The sequence below is a fragment of the Hemicordylus capensis genome, chromosome 13 (assembly GCF_027244095.1).
Source record: "Hemicordylus capensis ecotype Gifberg chromosome 13, rHemCap1.1.pri, whole genome shotgun sequence".
Taxonomy (NCBI): domain Eukaryota; kingdom Metazoa; phylum Chordata; class Lepidosauria; order Squamata; family Cordylidae; genus Hemicordylus; species Hemicordylus capensis.
The window spans coordinates 20,192,732-20,219,439 of record NC_069669.1 but is presented as its reverse complement, the minus strand read 5'-3'; the positions used below and the strand labels follow the sequence as shown (position 1 = coordinate 20,219,439).

The following is a 26,708-nucleotide window of genomic DNA, read 5'->3' as shown; positions in this document are numbered from 1 at the left end:
AAGCTGCCATATACTGAGTCAGACCATTGGTCCATCTAGCTCAGTATTGTCTACCCAGACTGGCTTCTCCAAGATTGTAGGCAGGAGTGTCTCTTGGCCCTGACTCGGAGATGCTGCCAGGGAGGGAACTGAGAACCTTCCGCATGCAAGCAGGCAGGTGCTCTTCCCAGAGCGGCCCCCTCCCCTAAGGGGAATCTCTGACAGTGCTCACACATGTAGTCTCCCATCCAAATGCAAACCAGGGTGGATCCTGCTTAGCAAAGGGGACAATGCATGCTTGCTAGCACAAGACCAGCTCTTCCTCAACGTCAGAGTCACTCTGAGGGGTGTGGACCCCAAAACAGGATGCCATGCAAGATTTAGAGGGAAACGGCCGTTCTCTCAAGCGAAGGGTTTGACCCTGATAACATTCGCACTGCCGACTGGAAATGACATTGTTCCATAGCTTAGATTAATGACTGATCACTCTGCTCCAAATCCTCGGAACATCTTGTGAAGGAATAGAGTTTTCAGAATGCCTCCTTCAGCAGGCAGGTGACATGATTGATGGTAGCTGTCTACCAATCATCTTTGATGCTATTACTCCGCCTGGAATTTCGGATTCTGGATAACAAAGATCATTTGCAGCTGGCCAAATGAGTCCAAGCATGATTTTCATCGCCGTGTCTTTTAAAGATCACATTTGCCTTCATTTTCTCAAGTGACTCGATGCAGAAAGGAGGACAATAAAATCAGCAATGTGGTTATTTCCCAAGGCTCCTGTACGTACACACACACACACACACACACACACACACACACACACAGAGGCAATGGAAGAAAATATCAGTGGGAATAAATGGGCCATTGTAGCAATTGACATCTAGGAGATTTGAGGGGGAGTTTAAACAGAAAAATGCCCCCTACCTCTTCAGCTTGGTTCTTATCTGGATTGAGTTCCCAGGTGGGCCCTATTTTACCATAAAATTAAGGCCTTAACCTAGACATTGATTCATCAGTGTCTCTAGGCTTGACTACTGCAATGCACTCTATGTGGGGCTGCCTTTTTTAAATGTAGTCCAGAAACTACAGTTGGTACAGAACATGGCAACTAGGTTGATCTCTGGGTTATCTCGAGGAGACCATATTACTCCTATACTAAAAGAATTACATTGGCTGCCAATAGGTTTCCTGGCAAAATACAAGGTGCTGGTTATAAGCTATGAAACCCTAAACAGCTTGGGCCCTGGGTATTTAAGAGAAGGTCTTCTTCACCATGAACCCCACTGAGATCATATGGAGAAGTTTGTCTGCAGTTGCCACCAGCTTGTCTAGTGGATGCTCAGGGATGGGCCTTCTCTCTTGTTGCCCCAAGAGGGCAAGGGTTCCAAGTTCCCTCCCTGGCAGCATCTCCAATGAGATAGGGCTGGGAGAGAGATTCCTGCCTGCAACCTTGGAGAAGCCGCTGCCAGTCTGGGTAGACAATACTGAGCTAGATGGACCAAAGGTCTGACTCACTCAGCCTCCTATGTTACTGTGCTCCAAGACTGCTGAAATAAAAACCTCGCCATCTCTGACAACTTCTAAAAAAGTCCCTAAATACATGTTTTTCCCCACCCAAGCTTTTTAACTTGATTGCGGTTTTAAATTGTTTTGAGGTTTTCCTATTTGTTTTAATTTGTTTTATGGTGTTGCTGTTGCAAAGCAGCCCAGAGATGGAAGTTTGAGGTACTCTACACATGGATAGATAAATAAAACAAAATAAATCAACCACTGTGCCTAGTCTGGCCATGACATCCCATAGGGGAACGGGCTGTGGATCAGAGGCAGAGTGCCTGTTCGCATGCAGAAGGTCCTTCGCAGATATGGGTTCCCTGAAATCGGAACAGTTGGCTTGTAGAACGCTGCACTTCCATGGAATCCTGTATTGCACGGATTCTCCAGTTTGGGTCCCTAGATGGACTACAGCTGCCACCATCCCCTGGCACAATGGCATTGACCAATGTCTCAGGGGATGATGGGAGTTTTAGTCCATCCGGGGACCCAAATTGGAGAATCCCTTACTTTCCCTTTTGTTTTAAAACGTCTATGGGAGAAGATTGCAATCCTATGCAGCGTCACCAAGAATAAGCTGTGGTGAGCCTGGCGAGATTTACTTCTGAGTAAACCCGCCAGAGGACTGGCTTGCCGCTTTGCTTGCGTCTCGGGTTACCAGCTAGCCAAAGAAGAACCCAAAAACAATCCGACCAGGGAGGCTTTAAAGCGGTGAAAGGAAACGTTTGCATTCTTGGAAGAAAGTTGCTATAGCAGTGGAAGAGAATGTTTACTAAATGTGATCTTTCCCACTTAACACTTCTACATATGTTACAGTGTAATTTTCAAGCCATCAAAGAATGCCAGAGCCCTCAAAGCTGGGGGCGGGGGAGTAGAGAAAAAGGCAGCGTGCTTCTGGGAAACACATGTCATGACTGGTTTCCCAGCGCTTTTATTCTGAATCAGAAAGCCTGGCGATGGATGTTGGGGAGGAGAGCCGGGCTTGCGGTAGCAAGCATGAACTGTCCCCTTTGCTAAGCAGGGTCTGCTTTGATTTGCTTTGGGGTGGGTGCCTACATGTGAGCGCTGGGGGAGACGTTCCCCTTAGGGAACGGGGCCGTATAGCTCAGCGGGAGAGCACCTGCGAATGAGCATCGGCTTAGCATGCAGAAGGTCCCAGGTTCAATCCCTGGCAGCATCTCCAGGAAGGGCTGGGAGAGACTCCTGCCCTGTATCCTTGGAGAAGTGCAGACCAGTGCTGAGCTAGATGGACCAAGGGTCTGACTCAGTATAAGGCAGCTTCCTGTGGCACAAACCTAACCAGAACAAACTGTGCTGAAACCCCCCCAAATCATAGCTTTGTGAGGTGCTCAGAATTGTGGGTCAGTAGCTGGCCGGCCATAGTTTTGTAAGTTAAGGCCCATTCACAGGTTATGTTCCACACAGGTACACTGAATGCACAGCATCCACAGGTGCAGATCTGTACACAGGTACAGCCAGTCACATGTTATGCTGAATGCAGGTACAGATACACTTCCTCTCTGTCCCATGCATCTGAAGGGCCTGCAACTAGGTTCACTTTTTAAATGTGCATGGGTACACACACAGGCATTTATACACTCATCCAGCATAATGTCTGAATCGGGCTTCTATCACTGTCTGATGGCTTACAGAATGTTCCTGAATGGCTCTGTTGATAGCTGCTGTATCGCCCGCAAAGGCAGACACCTTGAGGAATCTGGCAAATGCCATGTTTCTCTTGGCAGAGGCTGGTGGGAAGGGAGAACATAGGAAGCTGCCATATACTGAGTCAGACCCTTGGTCCATCTCGCTCAGTATTGTCTACACAGACTGGCAGCGGCTTCTCCGAGGTTGCAGGCAGGAATCTCTCTCAGCCCTGTCCTGGAGAAGCCAGGGAAGGAACAGGAACCTAGATGCTCTTCCCAGAGTGGTGGCCTCATCCCCTGAGCAGAATATCTCACAGTGCTCACACTTCTAGTCTCCCATTCATATGCAACCAGGGTGGATCCTGCTTAGCTTAAGGAGACAAGTCATGCTTGCTACCACAAGACCAGCAAGAGGGTGGCCCCTGCCAGCACCTGGGCCACCTGGGCATGTGCTCTGGATCAGTTCTTTAGTGTCCCAGGCCTCCATACTACCTGACATTGATGGCTGAATTGATGGTTACTGGCCTTAGAAGCTGGAAGAGAGCATTGGATTCATAAGGACAGCCCTGCTGGATCAGGCCCAAGGAAGCCCTTCTAGCCCAGCATCCTGTTTCCCACAGTGGCCCACCAGATGCCGCTGGAAGCCCACAGGCAAGAGCTGAGGGCAGGCCCTCTCTCCTGCTGTTGCTCCCCTGCAACTGGTACTCAGAGGCATTATCAGTGTTCTCTCTAATTTTCTTCATCTGTGTGTGGAATTTTGTTCTGGGCGGCAGGATCAAGGCAGTGTGTGCGCGCACCTGCATTCAGAGTGAGGCCTTCCTGATTCAACCTGAGCAGGATCTAAAATTGACTGAGTGGACATCAAAAAATGTGTGGGCGTGTGCACACTGGGCACCATGCCTCTGAAGCCGGAGGTGGCCTATAACCTGTTCTCCATGGATTTATCCAAACCCCACTTAAAGCCATCCAGGCTGTTGGCTGTCGCCACATCTTGTGGCAGAGAATTCCATAGGCTGATTGTGCGTTGTGTAAAAAAGGACTTCCATTTGTCGGCCCTACATTTCCTGGCAATCAGTTTCATGGGATGACCCCTGGTTCTAGTGTTATGGGAGAGGGAGACACCCTTGTCTCTCGCTCTCCACTCTCTCCACACCACGCGTCATTTTATAGACCTGTATCACGTCTTCTCTCCGTCGTCCTTTTTCTAAACAAAAACACCTTTAGGAAGCATGAGAAAAGTGTAATTGTCAAAATGAAGGGAGGCTCTGAGCCTAGGCTTCAGTTCTTTCGAGTACCTAGGTACGCCCCTGGGTAAGATGACCTCATCCCCCTTCTGCCCCACCCGGCCAGTTTTCTCTCTCATTTTTTTCATCTGTGTGTGGAATGAGTTTTGTGCCGGGCGGCAGTATCAAAGCAGTGCGCGTGCACCTGCATTCAGAGTGGGGCCTTCCTGATTCAACCTGAGCGGGATCTAAAATTCCCTGAGCAGATATCAGCAAATGTGTGAATGCACGCACATGCGCACGCCTTAGAGGGAACACTGCACCCCGCCCTCACTAGAAGGTATCTGTGAGTCAGGGAACGGTAGTGCAGACAATTTCCAGCAAGGATTTTTCCAATGCTCACCCAATGTGAATGCAAGTTTCTGTCCAACCTATCGGAGGGTCTCGTCGTCTGCTCTTCAGTCTCGTTCGGTGCCAAGCTCTTAAGGGATAATTAGATCCTTTAATATTGTTGTGAATTAAACATATTTTCAGGGAAAGGTGAGGATGGTAGGCTGATAAGCAAGAGTGCGCTTGGCGAGCATAATTACCAGAATTAACATACAAAAATGACCATAATTAGCAATTTCTTTGTGCAATTTAAAATTTACATCCATAATAATGCCACCTGCGTGTTCCAAAGAGTTGTTTAATTAGAAACGCTGCATGGCGTAGAATGGTTAGATGCAACGTGTTAATAATACCGGGCATCTTCCGTCCCTGAGTACAATTAACAGGAGATTTGCCCTTGATTACCAAGGGAAAAAGAGGACGCCTCAAGGTTTCGTTGATTGGCTCGCCTCGAGGGACCAGAGTGCATACCCTGAGCCTGTTCATTTCCAAAATCTACACTGCATTTCGCTTGGGGTGGGCCCTGTCGTTGGAGATGTGGTGCCTGCCGTGATGCAGGCTGTTAGCGAGGCTGCAGTTAACTCATTTGGGCACTGATAGAATTAGGGGACACTAAACTGTAATAAAGCAGTGGGTTACCTCCGACCCTCATTCGGGAGCTGAGCATGCTCCCCGTTTTCGATTGCATGAGAAAAGCAAGGCTGGAGGCAGGGAATTTGATCACCAGTCAAGCGCCAGTGGTCGGCAAGCACACCGTTCTCAGATCCTGTCTCCAGGGAGGGGATCCAGACTTGGCTACTGCAATGTGCTCTACGTTGGGCTGCCTTTGTATGTAGTACAGAATGCAGCAGCCAGGTTGGTCTCTGGGGTTGCCAGAAAAGATCATATAACACCCATTTTAAAAGAAATGCACTGGCTGCCAATAAGTTCCTGGGTGAAATACAAAGTGTTAGTCATTCTCTATAAAGCCCTGAACGGCTTGGGTCCAAGCTATTTAAGAGAGTGCCTTCTTCTTCATCAACCCCACTGCCTCTTAAGATCATCTGGGGAGGTCTGGTTGCGGTTGCCACCGGCTCTATTGGTGGCGACTCGGAACCTGGCCTTTTCTAGAGTCGCCCCAGGACTCTGGAATGCATTTCATAACAAAATTAGAGCTCCCCCTTCTCTGGATGTTTTTAAGGAGGACCTGGAAACATACCTGTTTAGCCAGGCTTTTAGTTTATCGTTTTAAAGCTTTGGGTTTGAGAGTTTGTGTTTGTATTTTTAAATTGTTTTGATCGTATTAATTGTCTTATTGGAGCTGCCATATACTGAGTCAGACCATTGGTTTGTCTATCTCAGTATTGTCTTCACAGATTGGCAGCGGCTTCTCCAAGGTTAAGCACATCTTCCATTACTCTTCACGGTAAGGTCCAGGGGGCAGGGGTCTCCTTGACTAATGGTTTCTTGGGACTGTGTGAAGCTTTGGTTGAAGCTGAATATAGGGGTGTGCATGGAACTGGCTGGTCCTGTTTGGTTCAGGTCCAAACCGGACCACCAGACTGGACCAGTTCGATCTGACATCCCCTCAAGCCCCCATCCCCGGTTCCGTTCAGTCCAGGGGGGTTCGCGAGCTTAAATTCTTTTTTTAAAAAACAAATTTAAACTTACCTCCTCTGGGGGAGTTATCCGAGGAGGAGGTGAGTGGTGTCCGCGGAGGTTCCAATGCAGATTGGATTCTGTTTGTAACCTTGGTTGCTTCCAGGGGCGTAGCTAGGGGAGAGGGGGCCTGTATCTGCCCCTCTCTCTGGTGGTCCCTTGGAGTGAGGGATATAATGAAGAAGATTGGGAAGGATGGAGCTGGGGGCCCTCAGGAGCTGGGAGGCCCGGGTTCTTTGTAGTCATCTGCTCAATTATAGCAACACCCCTGGTTGCTTCATTCATGATTTCTTGAAGCTTATGGGGGGGAAAGAAAGCAGGATTCTCACCAGTCAAGGGGTTGAGAAAAGATGTGATGTGTTGATGATGGGGGGGGATCATGTGCCAGGTCAGACTAAGATGTGTAAGAGCTAACTCATCTTGTTAACTTCCTCCTTATGTGGTTGCCCAGTGACTTCCTCTGGCAAAGAATTGCATTTTGAGGAAACAAACTCGGCGGGTGGGGGCGTGCGGTGCGTGTTGACCGGGATATGTGTGTGTGTGTGTGTGTGTGTGTGTGTCATAGCCTTTTAGGAAATTAGATATATAATGGAGTTTTATTATTTAAAAAAATATAGTATAGCAGGGCCTCCCAAGCTTGGGTCCCTAGATGTTTGTTGGACTACAACTCCCATCACCCCCTGCAGAATCGGACTGCCCAAGCTAGCCTAATTCTTGTCACAGGAGGAGAGCATGTGAAACTGGGTGGTTGACAAGCTTCCTGCCTCTGGTTGCTCTGGGGGTGGGGGTGGTCCCTGCCTTTTGGATCCCAAAGGATCCCTTTTGGCTGAAGATAGAGCGACCTTTGGCATGCAACATGGGTGCTCAACCCACTGAGCCTCCTCCCCCTTCTTTCCTGAAGCACATTGGAATTGTGGGAACTGAACCCAGAATTCCTGACATCTAAAGTCAGTCCTCTAGGACATGGTTTCTCAAATTTGGGCCCACTCTCATTTGCTACCAGAGAATCTGCTCTCAGAACACCTCAGAAACAACAGAACCCAGTGCCCCATGGGCATGTGGGTTTGCGGGTGGTTGGCACCCTATGTGCACTACACCACCACTCGCTCTGGGCCACCCTGGTGCCCCCAAGTGGAGTTATGGGGCTGCTGAAATCCCCATTATTTCCTATGGTGGAAAGCTTAAAGAAATCCTTTTAAAATCACCCCTTTTACCAATTCATTTGAAATTTGGATGGTAGCTTCCACCCATTGGGGCACTACTACCTGACCCACTCTTCTGTCCCCAAAACCCCTTTTCTGCCCTGAACCTGCCGCAAAGACATGCCGTCTTCAAAAAACATTTAAAAATCTCCCTTTGCCCTGTTACTTTGAAATTTGGGTGGTAGCTTCCTTGCACCCATTGGGCACTGCCACCCTGGTGCCCCCCACATAGAGCTATAAGGCTGCTGAAATTCCCATTATCCCCTATGGGGAAAAGCTTAAAGACACACCAACTCCAAAAATTCTTTACAAATCGCCCCTTTGCCCAATTTCTTTGAAATTTGGGTGGTAGCTTCCACCCATTGGACACTACCACCCAACCCACTTTGGGCACAAAATGCAGGTCCAAATCTCCAAATTTTTTGGAACCAAATTGAGGGTGATTTGCTTTGTACCCGAATCTGGGCAAATGAGGACAGGGGTGGTTTGTTTTGTCTACAAATCATTTTTTACCCAAATTGTTTAGAGCATGTTTCCATGTCTAGGGCTCTCCAAGGCAAAGCCTCATCGCCAGCCTTGCCCTGGAGAGGATTTTAATTTGGGCACTAAATACTACAATTTGGGCACTAAATACTATGAACCTGGGCTCTTCTGGATACAGAGGCGGTGCTCTCCTACTGAGTTGTGGTCTCGTGCCATACAGGAATTGTCGGTATACTTTGGCATACAAGCAGGCATTGGCTCTTCCCGGAGCAGCCCCATCGCCTGTCGGGAATATCTTACAGTGCTCACGTGTAGTCTCCCATTCAAATGCAAACCAGGGCAGACCCTGCTTAGCAAAGGGGACAGTTCATGCTTGCTACCACCAGACCTGCTCTCCTCCTTTCTTGGTCTTCAAGCTTCTTCTCTTCCTGCTGGTGGCTCCTGCTGGCCACCATCCCCCCGCCCCAAATGCACTGGGGAATGAAAACCAGAGTGTCATTCTGGTCATAAGCTGCTGACCTTCTGCTTTTCGAAAGAAAGAGGGCAGAAGGAAGTCTGAATTTAGACATGTCTCCAAGCACAGGCCAGGTGCTTTCTGCTGCGGCGTTGTCAGTGCATTTCAACCGCAGGGACCTGGATTTTGGTTTGGCACAGATGCATATTTTCCGAATGCGGACAGCCAGTTCAGCAATGGAATGAGAAACCTGGGCAGGCCACAGAGTTGTCAGAAAGCAGGGGGAGGTGTAGAGAGAATCTCCTTTGCATTCTCCTAGGCTGGATAACAAGGGACATAGGAAGCTGCCATATACTGAGTCAGACCCTTGGTCTATCTAGCTCAGTATTGTCTACCCAGGCTGGCAGCAGCTTCTCCGAGGTTTCAGGCAGGAGTCTCTCTCAGCCCTATCTTGGAGATGCTGCCAGGGAGGGAACTTGCAACCTAGATGCTCTTCCCAGAGCTGCTCCATTGCCTGAGGGGAATATCCTCCAGTGCTCACACTTCTAGTCTCCCATTCAAATGCAACCAGGGCTGACCCTGCTTAGCTAAGGGGACAATTCATGCTTGCTTCCACAAGCTCATGATACAGTGAGGCGGTGGCTATAAGGAGAAGTCAGAACAAAAAACAGGAGTATGGAGGTAGAAAACTTAGGAAGCAGCTGGGGGAATTCCACCCCCAGAGCACAAGATGTCCTAAGCAAAGCTCCTCTTTGTGAGTCTTCCTCATCCCTGCAAAGTAGGTGTGGAATGGTGGGATGAGTGTCCTAGAATCCTAGAATTGGGGACCTCGGAATCATAGACTAGGAAGGCTTCCTGGAGGTCGTCTAGACCAGCCCACTCCCAGATGCCTGTCCAGCCTCTGTTTGAAACCCTCCAGGGAAGCAGAGCCCACAAGTAAGCCCACAGTCTACGACTAGTATGAATATTTATATGCTGAACATTTTCAACAAAAGAGCTCAAAGCGGAATAGAAAGAGCAATCCTAAGTGAACAAGGCCGTTTCCTGCCCCAGAAGGGCTCGCTGTCGGACAGTTCTTGTGGTTAGGAAAGTTCTCCTGATGTCTTGACTGAATCGGCTTTCTTGTGATTTCAACCCACTGGCTCTAATCCTGCCTTCAGGAGCAACAGAGAACAAAGGCCCATTCAGACATTGTATTCAGCACCCGTACGACGAGTGTACTCTGGACACAGGTGTAGATCTGCACACAGGTACAGTCATTCACATGAATGCAGGTACAGAAGTACACCTCCTGTCTGTGTCATGCTCAGAGTAGGGATGAGAGTAGGGATGTGTACAAAAACGGTTTGCCTGGTTCGGTTCGAGGCCGAACCGGGCATGTTCATTTTTGTCACCCCAAATGAGGCTGGTTGGCATCCTGACTCAGTTACTCAATAGTACCAGAGTTACTTGAAAGGACCACTACATTTCAATAGGATGTCAGGATACCGTCTCCCGCACAATAAGAGATGATGCCTTTCAGCATCTTCCTATATCGCTGCTGCCCGATATAGGTGTACCGGCGGGGATTCGAACTGGCAACCTCTTGCTTGATAGTCGAGCATTTCCCTGCTGAGCCATTAGGTGGCACGACCCATCTACAGCCTTGCAATATCAGATATTCTGGTGTTCCTCAGCAAAGCGGCTGATGCGAAGAGCCTTTTCTACAGGCCGTGGGTTTGGAAACGCCATAGAGTAGGTGATCCAAAGGAAAAATGGCCCAAGGCCAAGAAGCCAGGGTGAAAAGATATAAAATAAGCTTTGATTGAAAGCCAGTTGGAGTCATGGAAAATACGTCTGAGTGCAGTCCTGAAACTCTTCCAGTCTTTTGTACCTGGTAGCCAGAGTTGAAAGCAAGGTGAAATTCTAGCTCTTTTAAATGGACGGCGACTCCTCTTCTGACTTTGATGAGGTCAAGGTGGTGTGTGTCTGCATTTGGGAAGGACGAGTGGGTGGGCTGGTTAATCTTTGTATGAGATTACTTAACTTAAGCTTTGCTTTCCACCCTTTTGTTTGAGAAATCTGAGATCTCGGGAGATTAAATGGAGCACTTGCGTTTGAATTTGCTTTCCGACACTGTGTCAACATGCCGGGTAATCTTTACCAGAGCCGACTAAACCTTGTTGGGGAATCGTGCAGAGTTTTACAGGGAACTGCCACTGGCATTAATACACATCCAGGCTGCTGAAGTGTGTAGATTATGGCTTTGCCGGGACAATACTTTTCAGATACACAACTTGGACCCTCCTGGAGATGTTGGACTACAACTCCCATCACCCCTGACAATTGGCCACTGTGGCTGGGGACCATGGGGGTTGTAGTCCAAAAGCAGCTGGCCGAAGTTTTGCTCTCCTGTGAAATCCAGTCTCCATTTTCAGGCCTTACATTGGTCCATGGGGGAATAAAATTAAAGCGTTGCCGTATACTGAGTCAGGCCATTGGTCCATCTAGCTCAGTATTGTCTACACAAGAGCTGCATGGCTTTGGCCCTCCAGCAGATGTTGGACTACAACTTCCATCATCCCTGACTATTGGCTGTTGTAGCGAGGATGATGGGAGTTGTAGTTCAACAACAGCTGGGAGGCTGACCTGGTCTACACTGACTGGCAGCAGCGCTCCAAGATTTCAGGCAGGAGTCTTTCCCAGGCCGAACTGGAGATGCTGCCAGGGATTGAACCTGAGACCTTCGGCATGCAAATCGGATACTCTATTCCAGAGTAACAGTAGGGTAATGCCTTTATAAGGACCAGCTATGATATCACTAAGTAGTGAGTTTCCTAGAACTTGTCTTCAGCCTAGGTTCCCCAGAAGCTGTTGGACTACAGTGCCCATCATCCCCAGCCACGGTGGCCTTTGAAACAATTTGGACAATCACTGGTATGAGAGTTGTGGTGTGATGTCCCTGTTTTGGTCTTTAAAATGGTGGAACAATATGAAAATGTTGCTACTCCCCGGCCATGGGGGAAGTCATGAAGCAAAGGCCATTCAGGTGTGAGGGCAGTTGTTCTGTCCTGAGCGGCATCACATCTGCAAGCATAATCACGCTTATCCCGAACCTTCACCCCATCCGCCGTATCAAGCCGCATCTCTTGGTTTCTCTTCGGCTCGTTCCCGAATCATCTCTACTTTCTTCGGTATCATCTGGTATAGATTCCATGGAGCCATAACCCCTCACTGTACAGAATCTATTATCAGGTGCTTATGTATATCAGATTTCCACTTAATAACAGGTCATACCTTGCAATTGTATGTACTTAACTGGAGAGATAGTGGGCTTAAATGGTTTGGGACTGGACCTAGCTACTTTGCTGGCATCAAACTCTATTTTGTGACCTTTTGAAAATTACAGTCTTTGGAAGCTCAGTTTCTGTGATGTGTGAAAATGTGTGTGTGTGTAGAATACTGTAGTTTAAGTAGCTAGGAAATACAGATCTGGCTGTTAAGATTCCAAAGCCATTTTATTTATTCATTCCATGTATGGACCCCCAACAAAATTTTGCAGTATATCTCTTGTGTCCACTGCCTGAACATTGTGAAAGTTATACCTTTCCCACTCAGAAGCAGAAAGGCTGGTCACTGTCTCGAGGGGGTATTCTTCAAGCTGAGAAATCCCCCACCCTTTGTTCAAGCCCTCCTTTCTCACCACTGAGTTCCATTAACTCCACCCACCTGGTTCTCTGTTAACTGCCCTGAGCCCATGAACATTCTGCTCTGTTGAGTTACACTGGGGAATTGGAGAAGTTTTTGGCCCTCGTTGGTTTTGATTTCTACAAATTTTTGTGAGACTGGTGAATCTGCAAGTTAGGGTGAGTTGACTGGTACCTCCTCACAACCCGGAAAACCTGGTTTTTGACCAGGGGTTCTCGAGCAGGTTACCCGCTCTAGAACCACGGGACTCGTAGCTGAGCCCGGTGGTTCTCACGAATAGCAAAAATCAGGCTAGGCTCTCCTAGCCCGATTTTTGCTAATCATGTGAATGGCCCCTTTGTGTGTATCCAAATGAGGGCAACTGCAGTTCTAACTAAAAATGGACCCACAGTTTCCCTCCCCAGAATCCGATTTCCTTCCCCAGACTCCCAGACTCTTTGGTTTGTCGTGAGTTTCACTGCCTGGACCTCCAGTTTAAAGGTGCCAGCATTGCATCCGAACGCATCCGGCTCTTCTGCATCCGGAAGCTCCTCCCTCACTCCAGCTGCTATTGGCTGCTGAGGCTGTCCTTCAGTCAAGAAGGAAGCCCAAGAAACCAGTTCTCTTTCCTCTTTCCAGACTTGCTGACTGCAGAGAGGGAGCTCCCAGTGACGTCCAAATGTTGGTGGGAGAGTGAGGGGAGGGGGAAGTGGAACCATGGGTCCATTGGACCCTCAGTTTCATGTTACATGCAGATGCGGCTAATGTTTTACACTCCTTTTTACTTTCACAGTTTAGACTGTGAGCCTTTTGGGAACAGGGAACCATCTTCTCATACTGTGCAGTGCCATGTCGACCACTTTAAGAACTGTTGGTGGGGAAATGGTATATCAAGATTTTAATAACGTTGATCAAAACAAAGCAATTGCCAAATATGGGCCTAGTAATTCACCTACCGGTCTTAAGACCTCCAAAAGCCAGATCAAGACATAAAAGTGAACAAAGCAGGACTGGATGCAGGAACTTGAGACCTGCTGATAATAGACAAGTGAACACGACAAATCCGAACTCGGCACGGGAGGCAGAAAGTAGACTACTTCGTGAAAGATTGGTGATGACTGAGCCACTAAAGGGAACTGAACCTGGGAATTGGTTTGTGCCAAGCATATAAAACATTACATGTCTACGTTAAGTGTCCTGAACGGACCTGTTCTGTTTACCAACTCACCTGGAAAGTTCGGCCTCCAAAGAGTGAACAATAGAAGTGTGGGCAGGACAGAGACAGAGTTGTTTTTATTTCTTGTCTGTGTGTTTTAAAAGAAAACTCACGAAAAGATAACACTGGCATCCTCACTGGTAGAGGCATGTTACGTGAGGCAGTAGAGAAACTTTCTGAAAAATCTTCCTAATATGGCAGGGTTCTTCATTTTAAGCCCTGTGGCCAGTGGCAACCCCCACCATCACAGGAAGCTGCTTTTATACCGAGTCAAACCCTTGGTGCATCTAGTTCAGTATTGTCTACACAAACTGGCAGTGGCTTCTCCAAGGTTAAGGCAGGAGTCTCTCTCAGCCCTCTCTTGGAGATGCTGCCAGGGAGGGAACTTGAAACCTTCTGCTCTTCCCAGAGCGGCCCCATACCCTGAGGATTCCCCTGAGGATTCTCTTACAGTGCTCACACATGTTGTCTCCCATTCAAATGCAAACCAAGGCAGACCCTGCTTAGCAAAGGAGACAATTCCTGCTTGCTACCGGGCCTTGCAGTTAAGAACGCTGACCTACCCTACATGCAACCGAACTGAATGAATATTCGTTTCCAGTTTACCATTCCAATTGTTGGCAAGAAATCCTCAAAGCGGTCGTATTTTGCTCTGCCCTTAAAGGCCACAGAAAAATTGGCCTACTCAGCACCACCGATTTAATCTCGTGTGAGAAAGCCACCTGTTTCTGCTTTGCCTGTTCAGTCCAAATTGCTTAATGCCCTTTAATTTCTAATTATTTATTTGTTCCTGTGGGATCGGCTAGTAACGCGAGGGTCAGCAGAACAGCAATGCTGGAGGGACCTCTTTTGCTCTCGCGGAAGAGTAATTAAACTGACCAGATTTGCATAACATTTTACTGCACAAAAATCTAGAGAGGAAGGGGGGGGGGAGAGACAGATTACAAGCATGTGACTTGGTAATAAAGCACTGAGAGAAGTAATTAAAAGGCGGTGTGGCTAATAGCGTTAGTGAAGAGGAAGGAAACGTACCAGGCTGGTTGATGAGAAGAAGGCGAGTTTGGAAGCAAAATACGTGAGCGTGATAACTTGGCATTTCTGGTCAGTCCCCCCCGCCACTATCAGTCAGGACCTTTTGGCAGTTTTGGGGAGACATGGGTTCATTGACCTTTTGAAGAGAGGATTGTGTTTTTTTTTAAGCAAGGAGAAAATTGCCTACGCTTCCCTGACCGACATGCTCAGCTTCTGAGAATGTGGAAATGCATTTAAAAGTCAAGATGTGCATACTTGGGAAAGCTGGTCTTGTGGTGGCAAGCATGAATTGCCCCCTTTGCTAAGCAGGGCCCACCCTGGTTTGCATTTGAATGGGAGACGACATGGGTGAGCATTGTCAGATATTCCCCTTAGGAGGTGGGGCTGCTCTCGGAAGAGCATCTGCATGGAGAAGGTTCCAGGTTCTTTCCCTGGCAGCATCTCCAAGGTAGGGCTGAGAGAGACTCCTGCCTACAACCTTGGAGAAGCCGCTGCCAGTCTGTGTAGTCAATACTGAGCAAGATGGACCAATGGTCTGACTCCGTATGTGGCAGCTCCCTATGTTCCTGTTCTTAGGTATCCTGTGATGCGCTTATTTGGGAGTGTACAGAAGAAATGCAGATATGGCCAATGTTCCTTGTAAAAGGGATGCCTGGATGTTGCTGACTACAATTCCCATCACACCCAGCCAAGGGCCATTGTAGCTGCGGATAATGGGAGTTGTAGTCAGTGACATCTGGGCATCCCTGTACAGGGATCTCTAGATACCACCTAACACTCCCACACATGTTCTGCGGTCTGTGGTCTGTGAGATTCACAGGGGATGCCCACATTTCGCTCACTCTGTGCAAACAGCAAGCACCACCTCTTTATCAGTGCTCAGTTGCGTGTCTGTGTACTTGAAACATGGACGTAGCTGGAATATGGCCCAGAATTCTCACAAACACGAATGAAGCTGCCTTATACCACTGGTCCGTCTAGCTCAGTATTGTTTGCACTGGCTGGCAGTGGCCCTCCAATCAGGGTGTGCGAGCCAGTTCGAGTCGAACCCCGATTCGACTTGAACCAGGGCGGTTTGAGTGCTCTCGGTTGGAACTGGACTCGTCCTGGTTTGAACTGGTTTGAGGGTCTCCTGGTAAAGGGGAATCCAGTGAGGATTCAAACCGAACTGGCCTGGCTGGTTCTGTGCACACCCCTACTCTCCAAGGTTGAGGCAGGGGTCTTTCCCAACCCTTCCTGGAGATGCTGCCAGGGAGTGAACCCAGGACCTTCTGCATGCTATGCAGATGCTTTACCCTTGAGCTGTGGCCCCTCCTCCAAACATAAGAAGCTGCTTTCCCATTGGTTCATCTAGCTCAGCATTGTCTCCACTCTGACTGGCAGTGGTTCTCCAAGGCTTCAGGCCTCTGGTCTTTCCTATCCTGACCTGTGGAGAGGACCGACCTTCTGCATGCAAAACAGATGCTCTACCACTGGGCTACGGTCCCATCCCCACACCTAGGAAGCAGTCTCATCCCAAGCCAGCTGTAATCCAGAATCATTTGGGGACCCATGTTTGACCACCCGTGGATCTAAGATCAGTGTTCCCGGGAACAGGGATTCCTAGATGTTGTTGACTACCACTCCCATCATCCCAAGCCAATGGCCATTGCAGCTGAGGATACTGGGAGTAGTAGTCAACAGTATCTGGGAATCCCTTTTCCCGGGAACACGAGTCAAGATATACCAAATCCTTTTCCTTTCCCTAGGTGGATGGCCCTCACCTCCCAGTGGGACTCTCCATGAAACTGAACATTCGGAACACCATGCCTGCTTTTTTCTGCTGACTGCAGTATAAATAACTGTGCTTTCTCTGCAGACGGATTGCTGTGACATTTTAGTATTTCACAAGCTGCTAGGTGTCGATCGAACCATATGGCGTGGCTTAATCATCTCCCCCCCCCCAAACCCACCGCCCGACTTAATTTCTTTCTTTTTCTGCTTTCTCCTGCAGCAATGAAGTCGGGAGGAACCCAGCTCAAACTGATCATGACATTCCAGAACTACGGCCAAGCCCTGTTTAAGCCAATGAAGTAAGTGAGAAATCTCTATAAATGTCTTGGAAGTCAATTTACGTAGTGCTCCCTTTGCCGATGAAAAGGTCACAGATGCCAGGCAAGCTAGCCTGCAAATGAGCTAAGATGAAGACAAATACTCTGTACAGGAGAACCTTGTTATTCGTGGAACTGCTATTTTTTGTTCCACGTATCCGCGGTGTGTCTAATAGACTCCTGTTTCCAGTATCGGCGGTTATGATGGGGTTAAAATTTATCCTCAGTTCCTAGAGGTCCAGAAGCGACCACAGAGTTCACTTTCGCCCACTATTTTATCTAAAGGTACCATTTTATGGCTCATTTCTTCACAAAATCGGACTTTTTTCTGTGATTTTTTGAAAAGGTTTTTTGAGGCATTTCATCCTTTGGGGGGCATTCCTGGGCACATGGGGACCCCCGGAGCATGCTATAGTAAGTTCTGGGCCATTTGGGGCCATTAAAAAAAATTTCCCTCCACCCTGGAACCTAACCCCTTCCCCTTAGCCCTAATGCCTTGTTACTCACAGTTCTGTTACTCGCTGTAGTAGGCAAGGAACAGAACCCCCGTGAGTAACAAGGTTCTTCTGTACATCAAAGAAAGTGTCCATTGGGAGCAGCTGAGGGCCTGTCCATAAATGCAGTTGAATGTGATGTTCGTTATGGTCAGAGATGGAGAGTGGAAACATTTCTGGGGAAATTTCCCATACTCTCCCCCCACGTGGAAAAAGTTCCATTTTGAAAATGTCTATTTGGAACAATGTGGGGGGGGCGTTAATATGGGGGTCGGCTGTTTAAATAGGTCAAATAGTGTGCCAAATCAGATCACAGTTGGTTTAGGGCACTGTGAAGAATTTCCATGCTAATTTTTTTGGAGGAAAATGTAATGCAAGTTTTAGCCAGGTGAGGGGAAATTTGCAAGGGGAAATTTCTCTGATAACCTATGTCGTTGGTTAAATTCAGGTTTGATATAGGGACTTAAAACTGATATTGGCCACGTGCTCATCATTACAAATGTCTCATGCCCACCTTCTCAGCTGCATGAGTAACGGTCAGGCATTAACCAGCACATGTGAGGTTCAAAAGTGATTTAAGCCTCGGTTGTGGAAAAACCCTTAGACTTGCAAGATCAGCTCTGTGGGGAGTGACTCGGCTTTCAGGCTGAGAGCCAGAAGGGTATAATAGTGGTTAGAGTGTCAGTCCAGGCCAGAGAGCTGGTTTTGAATCCCCTCAAAGCCCTTAAGCTGAAAAGGTGACCTTGGGCCAGTCACTCTCTTTCAGCCTTACCTACTTTGCAAGGTTGTTGTGTGGAGAAAAGGGGCAGAAAACTTTCATGCTGTCCTGGGTTCCTTGGAGGAAGGTTAGAACATACACATAGCTAGGAGCCTGTGAAATGGAAATAACGCCAGTTCAAGGTTGTGGCGGTCACTATTAATTCATTTACTCGCACAAGATGTTAAGGTGATTTGTGTGGGTCTCATCCTGGTGACTCCTGCTGGTGTTCCCCTTTAGTGTCCTTAGCAGTCTGAGGACACTAACAGTTTACCATGGACCATCTGCTCCCATATGAGCCTGCACGGACCCAAAGGCTGGTCTCTGAGACCCTACTTTCTGGGTTAGGGTTGATTAGTGGGTATCAGAGACAGGGTCTTTTCAGTGGTGGCCCTACAATTTTGGAATTAGTTTCCTAGGAAGATCAGACTGGCTTCCTCACTTACGGTTTTTAGATGAAGAGTTAGTCTCTGTTCTTATTAAGAAGGCATTTTATATTGCTGGAGTTTGATTTGATTCCTCTGTGAGTTTCCTTGCTATTCTGTTTTTTGGTTCATTGTTGCGATTTTCATGGTTTACTATTAATATTGGGTTCGTTTTGTATTTTCTTTTAACAATTGCTGTGTTGTTTCTGAAAGAAATGTTAGAAAACTGGGATTGTTGTTGTTTCTTGTTTGCATAGTCAAACAGGTGTTATTCACTAGTTTGTTTTATCCAGACATCGAGTCCCTCCCAAGGACCTGGGATGCCAGAATTTTGTTATCAATATTGTTGTTGTTAAAGGTATCGCCACAAAATGTAGGCTGTTCCCAGTAAAGTTGTTTTTTGTAGCTGGCTGATGGTGATTTCTGTGGCCCCTCTGGTGTTGAGGTGCTTTTCAAGATGTATTATTATTATTATTATTATTATTATTATTATTATTATTATTATCCTCAATGAGAGGTTGTGAGAACTCTGTCATCTCATATTCTGAATTCTTTCTTGCTCATACTATAGTGTGACGGAATGTTTGGAACTGGCTCTGGAAACATATTTGTGGGTTTGCATCGGAGGCGAATTATGTATGTGAGTCTTTTGAGGCTGGTAATGTACTTGTCGATATGTGTTTTTTGTGGGCAGGAAACCTGTGGTTTCCCCTACCCGAGATATGGAGGGAACTTGAATTGGGTGCTGGTTACATATCTTGGTTCATTGGACGCAGCCGAGTTGATCTAGCGGTGTACCCACTGTCCACGCTTCCCAGCAAGGCCCTGGACACTATCCCAGCATGCTTTGCACTGCTCTTCAAATGGCAAGCCTTTCCTACATCATCCGCTTCATATGCCATTGGTCCCCGTAGCAAAGGGGTCAGGCTTACCTGGAACAAACCAAAGTGGGGGTTCAGACACAGCGTGGACCTAAGTGGAGCATTATTAGGGGTGAGAAGCCAGCTTCAATTCTTGGTTGCACAACTAAGTTCCCCGCCCTGAGGGGACATGTGTTTTTCCTCCCATAGGGTGGGTTCACATGATCACAGACAAGTGGCTTACCATGGAGGTTCTGTCTGTTTTCTGAACCCATGCTACATCACAAGGTGATTCCTGGAGACTGAATCAAGCAGGAGAAAGGAAGACGACAAGTGGGAGACAGTGTGGTGTAGTGGTTAGAGTGTTGGACTAGGACCAGGGAGACCGGAGTCCACATCCCCATTCAGCCATGAAACTCACTGGCTGGCTCTGGGCCTGTCACTTCTCTCTTAGCCTAACCTCCCTGGCAAGGTTGTTGAGAGGATAAGCATAAAACCATATCTCCTGCTCCAGGCTCCATGAAGGAAGAGCAGGATAGAAAAGCAGAAATAAATCAATAAATAAGAACCTAGGCAGCTGCCACATACTGAGTCAGACCATTGGCCCATCTAGCTCAGTATTGTCTACACCAGGGATTCTCAACGTTGGGTCCCCAGATGTTATTGGACTTCAGCTCCCATAATTCCCAGCCCCAGTGGCCTTTGTTTGGGGATTATGGGAGTTGAAGTCCAAAAACATCTGGGGACCCAACGTTGAGAATCCCTGGTCTACACAAACTGGCAGCAGCTTCTCCAAGGTTGCAGGCAGGAGTCTCTCTCAGCCCTATCTTGGAGTTGCTGCCAGGGAGGGAACTTGGAACCTAGATGCTCTTCCCAGAGCGGCTCCATCCCCTGAGGGGAATATCTTACAGTGCTCATGCATGTAGTCTCCCATTCAAATGCAAACAGGGCAGATCCTGCTTAGCTAAGGGAACAAGGCATGCTTGCTACCACAAGACCAGCTCTCCTCGTCTGTGTGTCTACCGTGGGTACCACCACCACCACCACCATGGGCTTGAATTCCCCACCCCGCTTCAGCCCAATCCTCTTCTGCAGCATGGCAGATCTGAGTTTAAAACCAGTGGAATCAGCTCGAGATCGAAGAATGCAAGCGATCCTGCAGGCTCTTTAAGTAGGCTGGGCACGGAAGGGGGAAAACGTTGTGTGTTTATTGCACCGGGTGTAGCCAAGTCACTTGAGGCTGCGTAAGGTTTAACGAAGCTATTCAGTATCGGTGTCAGGGCATTACTGGGATAATAAACTTGTTTCCTTCCTTTGTTCCCATTGCAGGGAGCTCAATTATTGGTTCCTTAGAGCGGGTCCATAAAGGCAGAGGGTGGCGGGTGGAGAAAGTAGCTTGGAGAGAGTTTTATTTGGCATTCTGCATGCCAGCAGTCGGGATGAATGAAGCCTTCAGGAAGGCGTGGTGCTTAGTTTTTAACATGAGAGTCAGCTTGGGGGGGGGTGTCGGGAGGGGGAGCAGCCCTCTCATCAGCGTGGAGGTTCACATTTTCAGTCCTCTCGGACCCAGGGATGTGGGCCTTGAGAGCGAGAAAGGGCCATTGTCAAGTCCAGTTACTGTGTGATTTAGGACAGAAATACGATTCAGTTCAATTCAATTCCTTTATTATGCTCACAGACCAGCACAGTTTCCAATCAGGAGTCCAACAAAAAACCGACACAACCTACAGATTTATGATGCACTGGTTAAACACATACTTAAGCATACAGATCAGTTAACAATGATTCTTAACACACTCCTGGCGGATTTTACTGGCTATCAAACAGAACTTAGCCACATTATAGGATCGCAGGTCATTCTGGTCATTTAAAAGATAATCAAGATAAAAAAGAGTGTACAGCCTGGATGGCAATTAATAAAAGGGGTTATTGGTATACGCCGTATATCTTGGTTAAATTGGCAAAGAAGGAGCACATGAGCCGGTGTTTCAGTATCACCAGGTTTGCAGAGACAAGTACGTTCTTTGTAGGGGATTTTTTGATATCTCCCTTTCAGGACTGCTGATTGCAAGGCATTGCATCACACCTGTGCGGCACAATCTCTAAACTGCGCAGGCGCACCTTGCAGTTTGTTAAAGGCACTGGCCCGAACAGACGCTGGTCTCTCCACCGCCAAGGGAGGGGGGAGAAGGGAGAAGAACTGCTCCGCCCCCTGCAGGCACCCCTCGGCCACAGTAAGGAAGGGGGAAAGTTTGTTTAAAAAACCAAACTGTGGTTTGGCGGGGCAGGCCCCCCAAAGGAGGTTTGGGCGGGCCTTGTGCATGGGGGTGGGGCTTGCGGCTGGGCAGTCTGGGCGCCCAAATCATCTTGGCGCGCCCCTGCTCTTTACCTACCTAGGATGTGCATTCCTACCACAGTGTTCTGGTCATCTGGCTGCATTTGCCTTTGGCAGCGAGTCTCAGGAAGCAGCAGCCATGTTGACAATGGAGCACTGTGGCTAGAGGGGCTGCCATCTGTCAAAGTGCCGCTCTGCACTCTATGCTCCTTTGTTTGCAATGCCTTCAGTAGGACTGGGCCTACCTCTTGCCCCTTCGCAGCCAGTCAGAGGAGAGCTGATGATGTAATGAGGGTTGCCCCAGTCTCCTGGCCGTGCAAAGCATGCTGGGATAGCTCTCTTGATCCTCAGAGGACCCAGCTTCTGATTTCAGCAATGGAGACCACTGCTGCCGGGATCTTCTGTGTAATGCATTTGCAGACCCAAAGTCCTGCTCATCTGTGGCTACCAGGGCAGGAGTGCTTTACCCCCATAGGACCATGTGAAAGGGCTCACTGATTGCAACCAACCAGCCAAAACTTTGGCTGCAGACTTCAAGTTGCTTTGTGTGCTGGCCTCTGAAACCAAACTGAAGGCAGGCAAGAACGGCCAAGAGGATATTCTTGTGGCTGGTAAAGCCCAATAAGCTCTCATTATCCCACGTATTCAAAGATCTGCATCCTCCATCGTGGAATAATTGACCATAAAAGGTTGCAGGGTTAGCTGGCATTATTTACAAATCCCATTGCCCAATGTAAATTCCATTGCTAATTCCGTATGAATCAACCAAAATGAGAATGCTTCCAGAACCTCCAAGGGAGTGTTTAGCACAGCTGAAATGTATCTAACAAACAATTAGTGTGGAGCTTTGCTTAATATACTGCGATATTACCCACATTTTCAGATCTCGCTTGCCAGGTTTCCTTCAGTGATGGCTGGCAGGCAAACTGCCTTCAGCCAGACTAACCCAACGCCGTGATGGCAGGTCAACGCCAAGAGCATTTGTGTCTGGTGGATCCCAGAGCTCGGGGGCCACCGCCCCCCCGGAAGCTCCAGTATGCCGTGCATGTGCGCGCAGGGCATACTGGGGAGAGCCCCGGAGCCAGGAGGCGGCTTTTCGCCTCCCCTCTGGGGGTCTACTCATGAGTAACTGTGGCACGGAGCCGCCCCGCAGCTACTCACGATCGGGAAGCCCAGGTTTGCGGAGTGCTCACTCCGCAAACCCGGGCTTCGAGGAGGGCTAAAAAAGCGGGCTAGCTGGCTTACACAATCGGGCTAGGCTCCCCTAGCCCAATTTTGCCTGATCGTGAGAATAGCCCCAGTATCTAATTCAAAGCCTGGGTGAACAAATGTGTCTTGACTGCCTTTTTAAAAGTTGTAAAAGATGGGGAGGCTCTTATTTCAGTAGGGAGCGCGCTCCAAAGCCTCGGGGCAGCAACAGAGAAGGCCCGTCCCCGAGTAGCCACCAGACGAGCCGGTGGCAACTGCAGACGAACCTCTCCTGATGATCTCAGTGGGCAGTGTATATCTGGATCAGATTCAAAGACCATCATGACAATGGCTCCAAATGCCTTTAGGTCCAGCCTCCAAACTTACCTAGGGGCACCTCTGCTAAGACCCAATTGCGGATATGCAAAACCGCGGGTACGGAGTCCGCGGATAATGGAGGCCACCTTTCTTCAGAAGAAATACATTCTGTGCACAAAGCCTCTAGTTCCACATTCCACATCGTGCAGCCATTATTTTAAATCGCAGTGGCGTTCCCCTCCCAGCCATTTCCTAAATGCAAGATTGCGTTCGGTAACTGGGATGCTAAAGAGCTAGAAGAAATTGCTTTGCGACAGGCTAGATTCGCAGCATTAAAAAAAAGCCGTGCTGAAGAGGCCACGGTGGATGCACAGACACTGCCTCGTGGGTCGGCGAAGCAGCTTAAAGCAATTTCCCGCGAGGACTTTGCAGTTGAAATCTCACTGTATAGGAGACGCTGATCTCTCAGATATGTGGCGTGACTAGCTGATTAGCAGCACATTCAAGGCCGTTGAGCATTTTTAGGAGAAGGAAGTGTCGTGTCTCTCAAGAACTGGAGCAGGAATTGCTTCTTCTTTTTTTCCGAGTTGTGAGCATTTGGATTTGATGTAGTGAGATGCTAAGCAGGCTAGCAATCTAGTGGCGCAATCCAAAACATGCTGGAAGTGACAGACACGACTAGGGATGTGAAGAACCGATCTCATCGCAAACCGGTCTGCCGCAACAGAGTCCGGTTCGACCACTTTGACCACAGCTGGTTTGTCGACCCGTTTGGACCAGCCAATGGTTTCGATTGGACCAGTTCAGGGACCGCAGTTTGGTCCCAATTCAGAATGAGCCACAGCAAACGGCCTGTGCACACCCCTAATTCTGATCTTGTGGCTTGCAAAAGTTTAACCTACCTCACAGGGTTGTTGTGATGATAAACAGAACCATGTACACTGCTCTGGACTCTTTGGAGGAAGAGCAGGATACAAGGTTTAGCCTAAGCTCCCCCGCCCCCGCCAACTAAATGAGAAACCAGGGCAGCCCCTCCAAACCCAATTTGTGAGCACTTCTCGAATTTCTTCTCTGCCTCATCCAAACGCAGCACAGCATCTTTCCAATGGCTGTTGCTGTTGCCTCCCTTATATTTCTTTTCAGATTGTCCTTTGAGGACATGGCTCCATCTTTCTTCTTTCATTCATATACAGTCTCTCTATGTAAACCACTATGGGAACTTTTGTTGAAAAGAGGTACATAAATATTGGTAGTAGTAGTAACTTAAAAAGAAAAAGAAAAACCTAACCGAGGGAAGTGAAAATAAGAATGAACAGAGAACTTAAGGGAAAGAGACAGAGAGGGAGGGAGGGAAATAAGAGAAGGGAGGAAAAAGAAGATGTCTTGCAAAGAATGGATGAGAGATCATCTTCCCTCCCAAACGATAGTTGAGGTTGGAGACATTTTTTCTCATCTATTTCTACAACTCTGTTCCTTTTCCAACTCCCATATTCCCAAATACACACAAACCTAGTTCCCACTGCGCACACACAAATTTCCCCACTGTGCAAAATGTGTCCAGCTGCACATTAGATATAAAAGTTAAAATAAACAACATAAAGCCAAGCCTCACTGTTCTCTTTAACGGGCCCAAAACATGTCAAATGGGAATATCCTCCTTCAAGGGCACTTTCACAACCTCATGCGGAGGCTCAAGCCAGCCAGCTTCACCATAGCTCTAGTACTAAAAGACAAATTCAAGTTGCTTTTTCTCTGTCGTTCTGTCCTTCATGCATGTCTGGTCCAAGCCAGGTCAAAGCTGGGTAAAGGTCTTGCTCAAAAGCTCACATAGGAACATAGGAAACTGCCATATACTGAGTCAGACCATTGGTCTATCTTGCTCTGTATTGTCTTCACAGACTGGCAGCGGCTTCTCCAAGGTGGCAGGCAGGAGTCTCTCTCAGCCCAATCTTGGAGATGCTGCCAGGGAGGGAACTTGGAAACTAGATGCTCTTCCCAGAGCAGCTCCATCCCCTAAGATGGGGAATATCTTACAGTGCTTATACTTCTAGCCTCCCATTCATATGCAACCAGGGCAGAACCTGCTTAGCTGTGGGGACAAGTCATGCTTGCTACCACAAGACCAGCTGTCCTCTCACGGAGGTGGGAAGTTTGGCTCTGTGTGCCGATGTTTACCCTCAGCCCTCGCTTCTTCCTTTAAAGTCTCTGGACAGGCTCCTCGTTTCCGTAGGCTTATTTAGAAACCCTCAGCATCCTGGCTGTGGACGTGCATGAAAGAAGGAAGGTAAATATATCAACGGCAGTAGCTCTGGTGGGGATGGCAGGCCTCATGTTACGTTTCCGGAGACCTGGGTTCAATCTGGCCAGAGGTTGGTCATCAAGGCTGCCATCCCCAAAGCGTCAGGCTGGTGCAAACCCAGTCCATGTCTCAGGGCTTTCAGCTGGAGGACACGCTTGAGGACTGGGCAGCCAGCATGTTTACTTACGTTAGCTTGTTGTGTGTATCCTGCCCTACCCTGCAATTGTGGCTCAGTGCTGCTGAGGAAGAAGGCAGGGCAGAAATTATAGGGTGCTGCAGACGGAGGCTGAAGAGCTTTTTGGCAGTGCTCCGGGCCTGAGGAAAACGTCCGTAGGACCTAACAAAGCCATGCTGTGGACGCAGCCATAATGAGAGGGTAGCCAAAGCTACTAAGCTAGGGGTTTCCAGAAGTGTCTGTTGCAGATCTTCATCTCAGGTACCGTGTGTGTGTGTGTGTGTGTGTGTGTGTGTGTGTGTGTGTGTGTGTGTGTGTAGAGAGAGAGAGAGAGAGAGAGAGATTTAAATTTCATGCTTATGAGACACGCTATTCATAAGTATGATTTTTTTCTTATGATGGCAGCCATTCATATCTTATCTGGAAAAAGAAAAGGATCACTTCGATTTCTCATGTGAAAAAACTGCAGCATATATTTGGTGAGCAATTCTAGGGCGAAAAGTAAATAAGCAGATGGATTTCCCTGTCCCTTCTGTCTTCCACGTTTCTTTATTTTATTTTTTCCACACCTTACCATTGTAGCCGTTCATAAAAGATGCCATGCATTGCATAGTTAAGATGATTGTATATTAATGCCTGTCAGAATGATTTTTGTTGTTGTTTTTCGTTACTGGAAAACCAACAAAATATTATTTTTTTAAAAAAAGATATGCTATTCCAATCACTGGTGTACACTCAAGACCAAGTTATTCATGAGCACTCCCACTGAAATTATTGAGACAAGTTTACTTGTCCTATTACCCCATGCTAATTTTCTGAAGCCTGTCACTCAGGCTGAGGGGAGGGGTATGCTGAGCTTCAGCACGTAGCCAACCAATCAGGAGAAGTGGAGAAGTGACTTCACCCTCCTCCCTCCCCTTCTGCAGTGGAGACATAACTGAGGATGCATCTGCTTCAAGACAGCAATCCTCAGATTAGGAACAAATAGCTCAGTTGTTGTGTGGGAAGGCAGCAGAGCTCTGACTAACTCCTGGAAGTCCTTCCAGTACCCCTAGTGGCATTATTACCCCCTGTTGGGAACTTTGTACTAATCTGGTGCCCCACCCACCCACCCAGAAAAGATAGGGACATTTCTGAAATGTTCCTCATCTGAATTTCTTCCTGGATATTGGCATTCTGGATTACCAGCTGACATCCAGACCAGCATGCTGATGGAAGAGTGTTTCCCATCATGCAAGGAGAGAAAGGGCATTTTTTTAGGGATGTGCAAATCAATTTGAATCG

The 26,708-nt window shown here is 48.0% G+C and overlaps 1 protein-coding gene across 2 annotated transcripts in view; it reads left to right on the top strand.

Moving 5' to 3' along the window:
• Positions 1-26,708, top strand: part of FAM20C (FAM20C golgi associated secretory pathway kinase) — a 95,847-nt gene that overhangs the window by 23,294 nt on the left and 45,845 nt on the right. For both annotated transcript variants that reach the window (XM_053276440.1, XM_053276441.1), the window contains exon 3: positions 16,477-16,555. In XM_053276440.1, the coding sequence (XP_053132415.1) occupies positions 16,477-16,555 (79 nt within the window). The remainder of the gene's footprint in view (positions 1-16,476; positions 16,556-26,708) is intronic.